This window comes from Myodes glareolus, chromosome 4, assembly GCF_982192425.1.
Source record: "Myodes glareolus chromosome 4, mMyoGla1.1, whole genome shotgun sequence".
NCBI classification, from domain to species: domain Eukaryota; kingdom Metazoa; phylum Chordata; class Mammalia; order Rodentia; family Cricetidae; genus Myodes; species Myodes glareolus.
Window position 1 is genome coordinate 77,225,485 of NC_142029.1, and position 14,777 is coordinate 77,240,261.

Consider the following 14,777-nt stretch of genomic DNA (forward strand, 5'->3'; position numbering starts at 1 on the left):
AGCATGTAACCTGCCCAGCTGAAAAAGGTACTGAGCCGTGTGGCTAACGTATATAAGGATAATGGGGTAACATGTGTCATAAGAACTAATAAGTAGCCTGACCTAAGCTTTATAATAAGCTTTATAATATAAATGCTTTTTAATATAAGCATAAATTATATTATAAATTAAAGCTTTTTAATATAAGCTTTATAATCTTATGGAGTCCTGTGTGTGATTTCTCTTTGGGATTTGCTGGTTGTGGGGTACCGGGCGGGATGGAAACCGCAACAAGCTGGCCCCCTCATGTTACAACATGCTGCTAGTGTTGGAATTTCCAAAGTTCAGTCAGTTCAAATAAAAGACACATAGACATCTTCTGGCTTCATTTCTCATTTTCATGGGTATAGATGGAGACTGGTTATTATTATCTTCCCAGCTGCACAGACCCGAATAATCACACAGAAACTATATTAATTTCAACACTGTTTGGCCAGTGACTCATACATTTTCTTATATCATGAATTAACCCATTTCTATTAACCTATGTATCACCACAAGACTGTGATCTAACAGTAAAGGTTCTGGACATCTTTCTCCTTTGGCAGCTACATAGTGTCTCCTTTACTCTCTCTCTCTCTCTCTCTCTCTCTCTCTCTCTCTCTCTCTCTCTCTAGCTCTGTTCTGATTTCCTGTCTGGCTTTACTCTGCTAAGCTATTGGCCCAAACAGCTTTATTCATCAACCAATAAAAACAACACATATACAGAAGGATATTCCACATCATCTCCCCTTAGTAAAATCAAGCAAGAATTATAGTTATTTCTTTTTCAGTCCATTTACATTTGGAAAATTAAAGAAAATACTCTATCATCTATACTCTCTTTGTAAGTCTAAAGTTTTATATATAGTTTATCCTTTATCATAACTAAGGAAAACTTTAACTGCCTTCAACTCTTCAAAGCCCCCAGAAGGATATACCTAAGTAAACAGGAAGTGCATTATAAACAACTTACAAAACTCTAGAATTGACAGAGACATCTTGCTGCCTGGACAGTCATTCAATGTTCTTTTATAATGTTGAGGCATCCATCTTCAGCCTAAAGGCCCATAGTATCTGGCAGACTTTTCCATGAAGCAGGAAATTTGAAAATCTATTCTGCCATGTACTGGCAAAGTTCATCAGTTGCTTTCTTCTGTGTCCTACAGAATGTCTGGCAGTTTCTTCTGTGAAGCGGGAACCCTGAAGGACTGTCTCACTTTGTTTAGGCAAGTTCACTAGTCACCTTTCTGTGGGTCCTACTTGTCCAGTTCATACAGCAGACCATCAAACAGTCCAGGCAAGAACAGATTCTTGCCCAAATGGCTAGCCTTGTCACATTGAAGACAAATTCCATAATAAGTGTCTCTGAGGCCCCTCAATCTCTCTGAAATAATTGGTGCTGCCAGAAGCAGACATGTCTCACTCTCAAGAGAAGTCTTAAGTTCTTAAAAACCTTTTAAATGGCATTTTCTGTAGTTCTTTGCAGTGTTGAAGATTATCTATCTAACTGAAATATATCTCTGCATATCTAGAAAACCTAACTAACATGACTACAAGTTTGACTATTATAAATTGTTAGAAATATTTTCTAACACGAGCTCTCTGCCAACGCAAAATCCCATTCAAGTCAAATCACAACAAACCGAATTAAAGCATATCCAGGTTTAATAGGATTCCTGTGTTCTTGGGTGGCCCTGAGGGGAAACTGGAAGCTGCCAATGTGACCACGCGGGGCGTGTGGGGGGGATCACAAAGGGACTTTCTGGGGAGCAGTTTAAATAAACTGGGGAAGTGGTCCTGATCTCCTCTGGGGAAGGGTCAAGGTTTGACGGGCTGTCTTAACCCTCCCCGGGGCAGGGGTCAAGGTTTGGTGGGCACAGGGTGGGGCCTCCAAAGATGGAGGACAGAGACCAGGATTTACATAAATGACTATTAATCTGTAATTTTTAATTATACATTACATTTTTAAGTGAGCTGCACAAACACAATAACTTAAGCAAGAGCAGAAATATATATACACAGTGTAACAAAATCAACCTTAAATTTGGATCAATAAACCAAGATCCATACCAATATAAAGTATTTATATCATATTCCCCTTATTTTTTTAAGAAAATGTGACCATTATTATAACCAACCCTTTTAAAATGAAAATAAACATTTATAAACAATCATTTTGGGAATTTGGGTGTAGTTTTCTCCAAACTGCTTTCTGCTGTTTGTTGGGCAAAGTATTTTTAAGGGTTCACAGAGACCTTTTGGGGAATCTTGTTCCATCAAACCACATCAGCCTGGAAGGAATACACAGGGTCCCATGCTCTGCGGAAACAAAAGCAGAACCTCTTTTCCAAAGTAACATATCCTTAGACTCAAATTTTGAAGTCAAGAGACCTTTAAAATATATATGTTGCTTTAGCTTAGAAGCCTCCAAAAGCAAATGTCTCTCTACAGTCAAAAAATTCAAAGAAAACACAATAATATGTATAATCTAGACTCTCAGTGTGTTTTCTATCTTTACGTGGCTTATTTTTCTTTACTCCTTTAATCTATGATGGTCTGTACTCTTTTATATTACTTCTATTGTCTCTTTAAAGAATTTACTTCTTTTTGTAACTGTCTATGCTCTTTTTCTTCTCTCTCCCAAGCCTATGTACATTTTTTTAAAACACACTATGCCTCGTTTAGAGGTCTTTTACGTCTGAATCTGTCCTATTGTGTATCTGAAATCCTTTTTTGACAAGAAGCATTTTAAAATGGTAAGCAGTGTGTTTGCAGCAGCCCTGGATGCTGGCTCCACCTCTCTCAGTCTTTCAATATGGCAGAGGTACTTTTATCACTAACTCTGGGACCACTGGATAGGAGCCACGCTCACCACCTCAACTCTGGGAAGGAACATGCAGCACATAAACCCTTTTTATCTGAGTAAAAGCTAAATCTGCAATCCAGTGCACTGCATGGCCTGAAAATATCTCTATGTATGGTGATGGGAATCTGCCATGCTCTCTTGTCTGTGCATGCCAAGCAGACCCGATCCAACCATTTCCCCAGGCAGAACGCGCTGAGCTGCTGGCTTGCTCTCAGCTACTTTCCTCCTAATCCTGAGAGGGTGTGCAAGGACCCAGACCTGAAGTGGGTGGCAGGTCATGCGTGTTAGCCCCAGTTGTTCAGTCGCCATTTGTAGCTGGAGACTGCTCATTCATTTCTCGGCTGCCCAGACCCGAATAATCACACAGAAACTTTATTAATTACAGCACTGTTTGGCCAATGACTCAGGCATATTTCTAGCTATCTCTTACATCTTGAATGAACCCATTTCTATCAATCTGTGTATCACCACAAGGCTGTGACATACTGATAAATGTCCTGGGCATCTTTCTCCTTTAGCAGTTACATGACGTCTCCTTGACTCTGCCTACTCTGTCTTTCTATCTCGATTCTGATTTCCTGCCTGGCTTTACTCTGCTAAGCTATTGGCAAAGCTCTGCTATTGGCCCAAACAGCTTTGTTCATCAACCAATAAAAGCAACACATATACAGAAGGACATTCTACATCACATGGGTGAAAAATTGTCATCAGAAGCAACAGGATGGCTTGTGTGTAGGACATATGCAGCTGGTTTTGTATAATTTTGAGCTTTGCACATTTGAAAATCTGCCCAAGATCTGTAAAAAGAGCAGCAAGTCTTCTCCCAGACTCCCAGCATTTCTGTATTAGCTGTTTTGGTTGTGGCTGCTGTGACAAGATGCCTGACTCCAACAACTCAAAGGATGAAAGGTGACTTTTAGCACATTGGTTCATGTTCACATGGCTCCATATGTGAGGCATGAAGGCAGAGGAGCTTCTTCATGGCTTACAGGAAGCAGAGAAAAAGAAGGTTTACACAGGAGAAGCTAGGACAAGACATAGTCACAAGGATGCAGAGATAGAGAGACTTTTAAGGATAATGGCAGTAACTAAGCAGTCCCTCGGAGCTACCTGAATGTGGCCACATCACATACAATTGAATGTAGAAAATGTTCTGAGAGTCAGAGACCATGAAAACAGGAACCTGGGCCTCACCCTGTTTTAGACCTCACTGTTTTAGACCTTGGTAAATGATTTAAACTCACTCTTTACCCTCACTTCACAAAGCCAGGTAGATCTAGTTTGAATGTTTCGTGAAAAGATACCAATTCACATAAAGTATCAATGTCTACATGGAGAGAGCTCATTAAAATCTTTAAATCTATTGACTCAGAGAGGTTATAATCTTGGGAAGTTGCTGCCACCTGCATTCCCAGAGACAGCTAAACCAAATCCATCCAAATATTTTCCTCCCCCAAGAAACTCCATTAGAACAATTCTTATAGGCTCCAATTGAGCGATCCAGACCCAGCCACATAAAGTTAGAACAGGTATGGAAACAAAGTATTGCTATGGCCAGTTTGATCGAACATGACTAACAATGCTGAAAAGTCAGGATTTTCTCCTGAAAGAGGATTTGAGTCTAGCTCGCCTGGTTTTATGTTTTTGTCTGTTTGCTGCTGCTGTTGTTTTTAAGATTGGATGGTGAAAGCAAGAAGATCTGGAGTCTGAGGCTATCCAGGGCTACATGAAAGTCTATGGAAAACAGCAAGAAGATGGAAAGGTTGGTGATGCATTCAGACACACATAAACTCTTATAAAGGACAATGTAAACAAGACTTGTGAAAAGGGCCCCAAAGGTCCAACTGCTGTTTCCTGTGGGCTTGATGCATGTATTTGGGGCACCTACTCTTCCTGGTACTCTTTCTATCAGAACAAGAACACAAATCCCAAGTGGATTCAAACCTGTGACTCTCATCCTGTTACTCTGAGATACTGTAATCCTTATTACTGTTCTTCTCTTAACCACATCCGAGGTGGTTTCCCTTCAGTTCACATTTTACGCAGTGTACTGTCCACAGGGTAATGTGCATCTTAATCTTGGTAACTGGGTCTTCACAGCAAGGCTCAGATAGAAACTCACAAGTCAGTCCCCATGGGAGTACTGACCTTGTCAGACTTAGACTTCTAGTGTCCCCCTTCCATTACAATCGTATTTCTGTACTGTGCAAATTATTCTGCCCCTCATTTCAGTCTCTGCTTGACCTGGTCACTGCTGTTTTGTCATCCAGGCTCCTCCTTAGGGCCAAGGGCTTGAATCCCACTGAAAAGTAGCTTCTACCCTGTGCCCCACAGCTTGTATCTGTGATGTGTTTTGGTGCAGGAAGGCCGCACAGTGGTAGCACCCTACTGACCATAGAAGGAACCTGCCCACCAAGCTCACCCAGTTCTTAGAAATGAGACTAAACCAGTTCTTTATATTAAAGGTATGAAAACCAAGAGTAGAGGGGTAAAGAGCAATATTTGTTCTCGGGTGCTAAATCCTTTTGTGTATAAACTAGGAATCCAGAGCAAAAAGTGATTCTAAGAAGTTTTGAGGGGTATAAAGTTTTATAAGGGTGGTGTTCAAACAAGATGATTTGTCTTTTCTTACATTCATGGGTTAATGTCCAGGATCTCTACTATTCAACAATAACTCCGCCCAGGTAATCTAATCAGAGAAAGATAGCTCAGGCTTCAGGTCAAAGACGAACGTTCATATAACAGAGGGAGACGATGGCTAAGGCTTCAAGATTTCTTTTTTAAGTTTATAAAGTATATGCTTTTTTAAGTATATCGATGGGAGTTTTAAAGTAATTCTTTTTATAGCTGAGAGGTGCTACAAGAAAGGAACCACATGAAGGTTGGTGGACCAACGTCTATTAGACGTTCTCATGGTCCTTAGAGGCCATTATTTGCGAAGCGTTTCGCCTGCTTTTTGTAGTTAAGAGGAAAGAAAAGAGAACCTGTGTGGTGGCGCGGCCTGGAGGAGTCACGCAGATGTGAGTGTCCTGCCGACTTCAGGTTCTCAGTGCCTTAGCTGTTGGTGGACTCCAAGCTGAGAGCTAAGGGCATGACAGCAGCTGCGGGAGAATTGATATCTTAACAGAGGATGGTACAGTGCATGGGCCACACCTTCGTGTGCTATCCTTTCTCTTTCGCTTTGTAATGCTTTCCTCTGATTGTCTCGTAGGATTCGAACCATGAAAACGATGGCCAGCCGTAAGTCACTGTGGGTGCTGTTGTTGATAGTTATCATCTGGGTCTCCTTTACAGTTTTCAGAAACCCACCAAAGGTAGGATTTTATCCCCTTTCCTGTTGTACTGGATGTTATGTGCCTAGGAAAATGTAAGCTGCAAAGACCCACAAGTTGCAATGGAGATGGGGTGTGCTCAATATGGCTTACCATGCAGCGTTAGTGAACCGACGTAGCTGACAATTGTTAAACACAGCAACAAGTGAAGAACCTGCCCAAACCTTTCACAGATAACCTGGGACCCAGGGCAGAGGGTGCTTCTCAGAGATAGGAAAATCACAAGGGATGGCAAGCTGTCTGTTCACACGTGTGCTTACACAAAGACTTCATTCTGTGCTGCTTGCGGTTAAGTGCAGCTACTGTGCCTGGCCCGCAGCCTGTGCTTGCACCTGCCTTAAGGGAGCGTCTGTAAGAGAGAATACATTCATGTCTTTGTACTGAAACGGATCTGCCTTTTAAAAACCATGGACCATGTCGAATGGGAAACATTTCCCTCCTCCAGTACCAAGCTGTGTAAATAGCTATTCAAACTTTTCCATGTTGTTTCTGCCACTGCAGATTTTAAGGCTTCCGTTTAATTTTGTTGGTGTTGGCTTGTCCTTGTTCGTTTTCTCTGTTCCGTTGGTGGCTTCTCCGCTTTGGAGAGGCGGTGCTGGTGATGATGATTAGTTGCCTTTAAGTGTTGGCTTGCTAGAATTCTGTTTCGGTGTTTTCGACACACAGGTTCCCTCTGTAGCATAGGTTAGCCTTTCTCTTCCTGTACAGTTCAGGCTCGGGCTCAAACTTGCGGCTGCCCTGATTCAGGTTTCACTGCTCTTAGAGAGCCGTTTTATTATTATTATTATTATTATGGTCTACATAAGGATTGGGTTCACGCAAGCCGCTTTGCCTTTGCTGAGAATTCTAGTTAGTAATTGAGAGCAGTGATTCATCTCAGCCTGCTTCCTTATAGCACTCAGGACCACAGTCCAGAGGTGGCACCACCCACAATGGCCTGAGCCCTTGCACAGCAAGCACTAATTAAGGAAATGCCCTACTGATGCATTTCTCAATGATTACCAATAGAGATAGCGCTGACAACTGCAGCTTGTGTCGGGCTGACATAAAATTAGTCATAACACCGTGTTATTCCATAATCCTCACAATAACCATTCAAGAAGCATAATTATGACCTGATAGGCAGTTGCTAAAACTGATTGACAGCTATGTGCATGCAATACCCATAGTGGCCAGAAGATGGTGTCAGATCTCCGAGAACTGGAGTTACAGGTGGTTGTTTGCCTCTGGCGACTGAACTCGGGTTCTCTTTAGAAGCAGCAAACCCTCTTAACTGCTCAGCCTTCTCTCCACCCCCATATCACCGCCATTTTGAAGATGATCCTAGCTCGGGCTAATTGGGGATGAATGGATTTCCCAAAAGAAGCCATTGAAAACTAGAGCTACACAGACAGTTTAAACCAAGATGTATGTGTATGAAACATGTGACCACAAAATCTCAGAGTAACATGATTTCTATGCCTCTTGTTGTTCTAAAAAAGACAAAAGTGGTTAACCTACCAAAACTCCTCACATTAAAGAGCGTCTTTTTCTTTCTTCTCTATTCTATTTCTTGCCCATTCAGATATGGGCTGCGTTCAAGTTGCCTGTGTCCTTCAGTGGCTGGGACTTGGTCATGAAACCCTCGTGTCCTACAGTGCTTCCGAACCCACCAGTCTCACTGAAAGAGACAGAGCTGAGAGTCTGGGAGGTCCTAGAGAAACTAGATAAGCAGATCCCACCCAGACCCTTCACCCACCTCAACACCACCACCAGCGCCACACACAGCACAGCCACCATCCTCAACCCTCGAGACACATACTGTGTAGGCGACCAACTGGATGTCCTGCTGGTAGCCAAGGACTACTCTGGTCGCAGGAAAGAGTATGGTGGGGACTTCCTGAGGGCCAGGATTTTCTCCCCAGCCCTAAAGGCTGGAGCTTCTGGAAAGGTGACAGACTTCAACAATGGCACCTACCTGGTCAGCTTCACTCTGTTTTGGGAGGGCCCCGTCTCCCTGTCTATTCTTCTCATGCATCCCAGTGAAGGGGTGTCAGCCCTCTGGAGGGCCCGGAAACAGGGCTACGACAGAATCATCTTCACCGGCCTGTTTGTCAGTGGAACCTCTCAGGTCCGCACCGACTGTGCCTTGGTTCTAAACACAAGTGCCGAGTTGTGCCAATATCTGGACGCCCAGGACCAAGAAGCTTTCTACTGTGTGAAGCCTCCGAATGTTCCCTGTGCTGCCCTCACCCACATGCAATCAAAGAACAAGAAAGTTTCCTATCTTAGGCAGCAAGAGAGGAGCCTCTTTGAACGGTAAATAATTATTGTTTCACATGTCTGGGGGAAGGTTGGTAATCTAGCCTACAGGATGTATTCTAAGCACACTAACTTATGGGCTACAAGAAGAGTCCTTTGAGAAGGGACCTGTGAATTCTTTTGAGGATAGTGTTCATTGTCCAGGAGTCCTCAAACTTCTAAAATAAGTAATCCTTAACAATGAACCCCCCAAATCTGTGTATTTTGTGTATTCTAATACATTTTTTTCCTGGGTCTCAATACACATACCTTCTCAGTTCCTGTCTCCCATGAACTAAGAAACAAATAGATAGAAAATAAATTCTAACCAGGGAAATTAGATTCTCCATGAGAACTAACAGAAGGACTGGTCAATCTGAGTTCTGGGACTTTGCTTAAGTCGAGACCACTGCAGATTAATTTCTGTATCTGTCTCTTTAAGGTCAAATATAGGTGTGGAGATTATGGGAAAACCCAAAGTGATTAGTGTCTCCAAATGCAACAGTAAGTGGTTCTGTGTTTGGTGGGAGGTGCTTAACCCTGAACCCATTGAAAGGTCCTGCTCTGTTTGCTGGACTTGGCTGCTGTCTCGGATTTTTAAGGCGGGCCAAGGCACAAAGTCCATGAGTGAATGAATGGTTGTATTCACTGGGATCTTACACGCGTGCTCTGGCGACCACACATCTCACTAATCTACTTATCAGGTAGAAGATCTCCTGCCCATCTCATACAATAACCTACAAAGGTCAGAACTTTCTCCCGCATCTCTACCTAGCTCTCCTCCCATCCTCACAGCCTCCCTAGAATTCTCACTTATACATCTGCACTGTGCCATCTAGAAGTCAATTTACTACGATTCTTCTCTCTTGGTTTTTGAAACCATTTTTTTTTAACAAAGAACTTCCGCATACACATTCACTAGGGTTTTTTTTCCTGATTTTCTTTTTTTTATTGATTTTATTGAGCTATATATTTTTCTCTGCTCCCCTCCTTTCCTCTCCCTTCCCCTTCAACCTTCTCCCATGGTCCCCATGTTCCCAATTTACTCAGGAGATCTTGTCTTTTTCTACTTCCCACATGGATTAGACTCATGTATGTCTCTCTTAGGGTTCTCATTGTTCTCTAGGTTCTCTGGGATTGGCGTTCACTAATTTTTCTCTCTTTCTTTCTTCCCTTAAAAAAAAAAAAAAAAGCTCTGAACAGCTAGCTCACAAATACCACCTAAAATGGTTTAAGGCAACAGTGTCTTTGCCTCTCTAGAAGCACCATGAAAAGCTTGCTAATTGCTAAGACAGTTTTCATAGAAGGAAAAACACATTTCTGATTGCAGAAGTGATATGTAGTGTTTCTCCAGCAGTCACAGAGCCCTAGGCTTGACCCCCAGCACCACGTAAACACACATCCATGATTTCCAAACACTATGAATAGAGGCAGGAAGATGAGGAGTTGAAGGCCATCCTCAGCTACACAGCCAGTGGAAGGCAAGCCTAGGCTACCTTAGACACTGTCTCAAAGACAGAGACAGACTTAGAGCAGAAGAGGGAGAGAAATGGTATTTCTTTGGCCCCATGTATATCAACCAGCACCCTCATAGTAACTGTTAAAATATTAATTTACCCTTTTGGGGTGGTGAGTAACTGTGACCCCAAACCTGTGGCCTTAGCACCTCAGCTTTCCTCCAGGTCTCCTCATCACCCAGAGACTAAGGTTGAATATCTGGCCCATCTTGGACCTCCAGGCCTCTCTCAATGCAAACTGGCCAGTTTCTAAGCCAAGTTCACCCTGCCTTTATCTCAAATAGTTCATACTTTAATGGTGACATTGAAGACACCGTGAGAGCATGTGACAAGTGGCTTAAACAGTCAGATGAAAGAGCTCTTGCCCTTTCTAAGAACTGATGAGATTGGTCTCATGGCAAGGCTAGCAAATAGTCACATTGTACTTGAAGGCCTTTTTTATTTTTAAAAATAAAAATATTATTTTAAAAATATTTTATATATTTAAAAATATTATTTTTTAAAAAAATCTGAGTGGAAAAACCCGACGTATTTTCATAATAACCACTAGTAGGTATCACTTAGGAAACTCACAGCAGAGTAAAGTTTTACTGAAAACAAGTGTCCCATTATAAAGATACTTTAATAAGTGCCTTTTTATTGTCACCCCACCTACACACCTGTCTAGAGGGTTCTTTGGGAACGATGGAAGGCTCTTAAACACGGGTCAGTAGAATGCTGTTGTATCTCGCTGATTTCTTGGCAGAAGAAGCTGTTCCAGCAAAACAGAGGTGCAAGCTCGGGATGGTCCCTGCAATCCCCAGTGGGTATGTCTGGAAAAACTCATGGAATCCAGCTTCCTGTAGTTTGGCTCCAATCAAAATGAAAGACTGCCTGAGAGGAAAACTCATCCATCTGATGGGTGATTCCACACTCCGCCAGTGGATGGAATACTTCAAAAGCAAAATCAACAGTATGTCTCAGTATACGCTAGTCCTGTCTCTTTCAGAAACTATGTTTTCATTTCAAGGAGGAAGAGTACAGGAAATTCCTTCCTCCTCTACCATAGTTCTATAGTTCTTCATTCCAAACCACCAGCGTTATTCACAAAATGTCCCTAGAACTGTGGTTCTCAACCTGTGGGTCATGCATGACCCCTTTGAGATTGGAAGACCTTGCCACGGGGGCCACCTATTTGCATTATGATTCATAACAGTAGCAAAATTACTTTTATGAAGTAGCAATGAAAATAACCTTATGATTGGGGGCCATCACAACATGAGGAACTGTACTAAGGGGTCACAGCATTAGAAAGAAACGTTGAGAACCACATGACTTAGAACAATGTTCATTATCCCTAGCATTTGTTTTGAATGAAATAAAGTGATAACAAGTATTTATCACACTGCAAGGCACACTGACACACAGGAAGTACACAGAAAGCAACGACAATGGGAACTATTATCACCAGCTAGTATCAGAGTTGGGGCTAGAATCTATCTGTAAGAAGCTTAGTTCATCGCTATATTTACTAAGTCAAGAACACATCAGTACTATGTCAGATTCTCGTATTCCATCTGAGATAAACCACATTCTAAACCATCACTTCCTACTCTTCTATGCCCTTGGGCCCTGGCTCTTGTCACTGAAGACAAATTTGAGGCTATGACTCCATACTGGTCTTGATATGAGACCAATCTCACGGTCTCTGATTTTAAAGCAACTGATCCTCTCAATGAAGAGGCTGAAATTGGTAAGGCCTGGGCTCGAAGTTATAACAAAGTCAATAGAGAGGGCACGTTAGATCCTGACTTCTAGTAAACAATCGGTCCCTTGTAATGTTGTCCCTCTCAGCTTCAAAGTCAAGATTCTAGGGACAACTTTAGCATCACATAGTTGGACATTGCAGTTTTCTTAGGTCATGCAGCATCCTAAGGTTTTGAGTGACCCTTCCCCCCTCAGCGTGTAATTATAGTGGGGTGACTATTTTATGCAAGGTTAAATTCCGGAGCCAGAATGTGCTTTGGAAAAGAGAACTGGAGTGAGTTGGAAGCAAGGGAGACCCTCGCCCCCAGAGCATCCCCAGCATCTCTTTCGCAGCCTCACTCGCTGGCTTAAGACTTCTAAATCAGCCCTTCTCTGCCAAGACATCCACAAGGTATCATGTTTTCTCAGAAGCTGTAGCCATAAAACAACTCACCTTGATATTTTGATAAGAATCTCATTGGCTCAGTGAGACACGGTGGACTGAGGTGTCTAGATATAAGAGAATATCTTTCTTAAAAGTTGGAGGGGATTTTAAGTGTTCTTTTGGTCACAAACTGTAATCTTTGGGTATTTGACATCCTGTTTTGACTTTCTTTTCTACAGCATGATAAATGGGGAGGGGTGGCTATCACTGAGGCGACTGGCTGCATCTGTCTTGATGAATGCTCTGTAAAGGGTTCACAAATGAGCAATCATATTACTGTCACTCATGTAGACGAGACACTTGGTGCCATTCCACCCATAGGGAAAGAAGAACATAGAATAAGAATACCGTTTTAGATTCCTGGAGTCATTCCCGAGATATGCTTGGTTTCTTTTTACACGTAAGCCTCCCCTGTCTATTCTCATAGAAGGTCAGGGTATAGTTAACATGTCCTGTGAGAATGACACGTACACACTAATCATATCATCTTCCAGTAAGGCTGAGTTCAAAGCCAAAGCCATGCCCTGCACAACTCAATCTGAATGATTCTAGAAGAAGGTAAAGTTGCTTTACCATAAAGCATTTTCAACTGTTTGAGTAGTTTTCAAAACTCCTATATAACAAGTTTATAGGTCTGAACACCGGGTGTTTTCTCCTATGTGTGTGGCTGGTCGATCTCTGTAACCGTATTCTCCTTTTGTTTTGGGATTGCCTGTTTGCTGTCAGCTCTGAGGTCTGTGGATCTGCACGAGACTGGAAAACTGCAACACCAACTCGCCGTGGACTTGGATGAAAAAATCAACATCCAGTGGCAAAAACATGGTTACCCCCTTATTGGCTCATTGGTCTACTCTGTCAAAGAGATAGAGAACATGGCACGGATAATTGACAGAACTGGAGGAGAGAAAAATACGGTCATTGTCATTTCTCTGGGTCAGCATTTCAGACCTTTCCCTATTGACGTTTTTATCCGCAGGGCCCTCAGCGTCCATAGAGCTCTTCAGCGTCTTCTCCTGAGAAGCCCAGACACTATGGTTGTCCTCAAAACAGAAAACACCAGGGAGATGACCAGCGACGTGGAAAGATTTAGTGACTTCCATGGTTACACCCAGTATCTCGCCTTAAAGGATATTTTCCAGGGTCTCAATGTGGGTGTCATTGATGCCTGGGATATGACAATTGCATATGGCACAAATGACGTCCATCCACCACAGCATGTGGTTGGAAGTCAAATTAACATATTCTTAGACTATATTTGCTAGGAAGCACATAACTCTGAAAGTCACTCATTGAAGCTCGAAGATACGGTGAATCCTGCTGGCATGCCAGCGACCAGGATGTCCCAGTTAGTCCAAGGAGGTAGTCTGGGGCCCATGCAGTCCACTGAGTTTAGCCTAACAAGGCCCTAGACCGGGCTTCTGCTTCAAGCTGAAGCTAAAAAGAATCAATAAAAGGTCCTATCTTTTTTGACAAGAGCCACACATATTTTCATCAGTTGGAAGTTAAGATTCCTGTGGATGAGACTTTCTCCCTGCTCCTACAAGTTCAGAAAAACGAAGCAATTTTGTATAAAATTTTTAAAAAGGTCTTTGATTCCATCTGTATATATTTTTGTGAAGAATTTTTACTTCTATGTTCAACAAGGAAATTGATATGTGCTTTTTTCTGGGTCATGTCTCAGAGTCTGACATCAGGGCGACACACACTTCAAAGAACGACTTCAGTAGCATTCCTTCCGTCTGTGATTTGTGGAAGGTCTAAGAAGTGTTGGTTAGGTTTCGTTAATAGTTTTATAGTATTCAGTAGTGACTATGTCCAGGCCTGGACTTTTCTTTGGAGACTTTTAATTACTGCTTCAATTCCATTGCTTTTTATGGATCTGTTTGAACTGTTTCTATTTTCTAGACTTAAATTTTGATAGGCCATATACATTTAGAAATTTGTCTCTCTTCTAGTCTTTACAGTTTTTTGGAATATAAGATTTTGGATCAACCAAAACAAAATACGCACGGAAACACTACCATGAAACCTAATATTTTATATGCTGATTTTAGAATAAATGAAAAATGAATAAAATTTTAAAATGAAGAACATATTAAAGTAGGAATGAATAATAGAAAATATTTTAGTGATTTTTTATTCTTATATATTAAATACAAAATTATAACTTGCTTTTTCACAAATACATTATAAACTATATATTTTTGTTTGTCTTTTGGTTTCTTTGAGACAGGGTTTCTCTGTGTAGCCTTGACTATCTGGAACTCAATCTATTGGCCCAGGCTGGCCTTGAACTCAGAAATCTGCCTGTCTTTGCCTCATGAGTGTTGGAATTAAAGGAGTATGCCACCACTGCCCAGCTTTATCTTTTCAATTTCTGTATTATTTTTATCTATTTGTAGGGGGCTATATGCCACAGTGCACATATGGGAGTCTGAGAACTGTTTAGGCTTCAATTCTCTCCTTCCACCCTGTGGGTCCCAATGATTGAACTCAGGTTACCAGACTTGGTAGCAAGTGCCTTTACCCATCCAACCACCTCACTGATGCTAAATTATAGCTTTTAAAAAGAATAAAGGTGGTTAAAGAGA

The 14,777-nt window shown here is 41.9% G+C and overlaps 1 protein-coding gene across 8 annotated transcripts in view; it reads left to right on the forward strand.

The window, feature by feature from the left end:
- Positions 1-14,540, forward strand: part of Nxpe4 (neurexophilin and PC-esterase domain family member 4) — a 244,425-nt gene extending 229,885 nt beyond the window's left edge. For 2 of the 8 annotated variants that reach the window (XM_048416825.3, XM_048416826.3), the window contains exons 3-8: positions 4,563-4,649; positions 6,099-6,201; positions 7,784-8,517; positions 8,942-9,003; positions 10,762-10,968; positions 12,913-14,540. In XM_048416825.3, the coding sequence (XP_048272782.3) occupies positions 4,624-4,649; positions 6,099-6,201; positions 7,784-8,517; positions 8,942-9,003; positions 10,762-10,968; positions 12,913-13,448 (1,668 nt within the window). In that variant the 5' untranslated portion in view covers positions 4,563-4,623 and the 3' untranslated portion in view covers positions 13,449-14,540. Of the gene's footprint in view, positions 1-1,187; positions 1,248-4,561; positions 4,650-5,249; positions 5,353-5,547; positions 5,572-5,597; positions 5,908-6,098; positions 6,202-7,783; positions 8,518-8,941; positions 9,004-10,761; positions 10,969-12,912 lie in introns of those variants that run through there. The other 6 variants (XM_085688700.2, XM_048416828.3, XM_048416829.3 and 3 more) reach the window with 6 other exon arrangements.
- Positions 14,541-14,777: the final 237 nt, after the last annotated feature.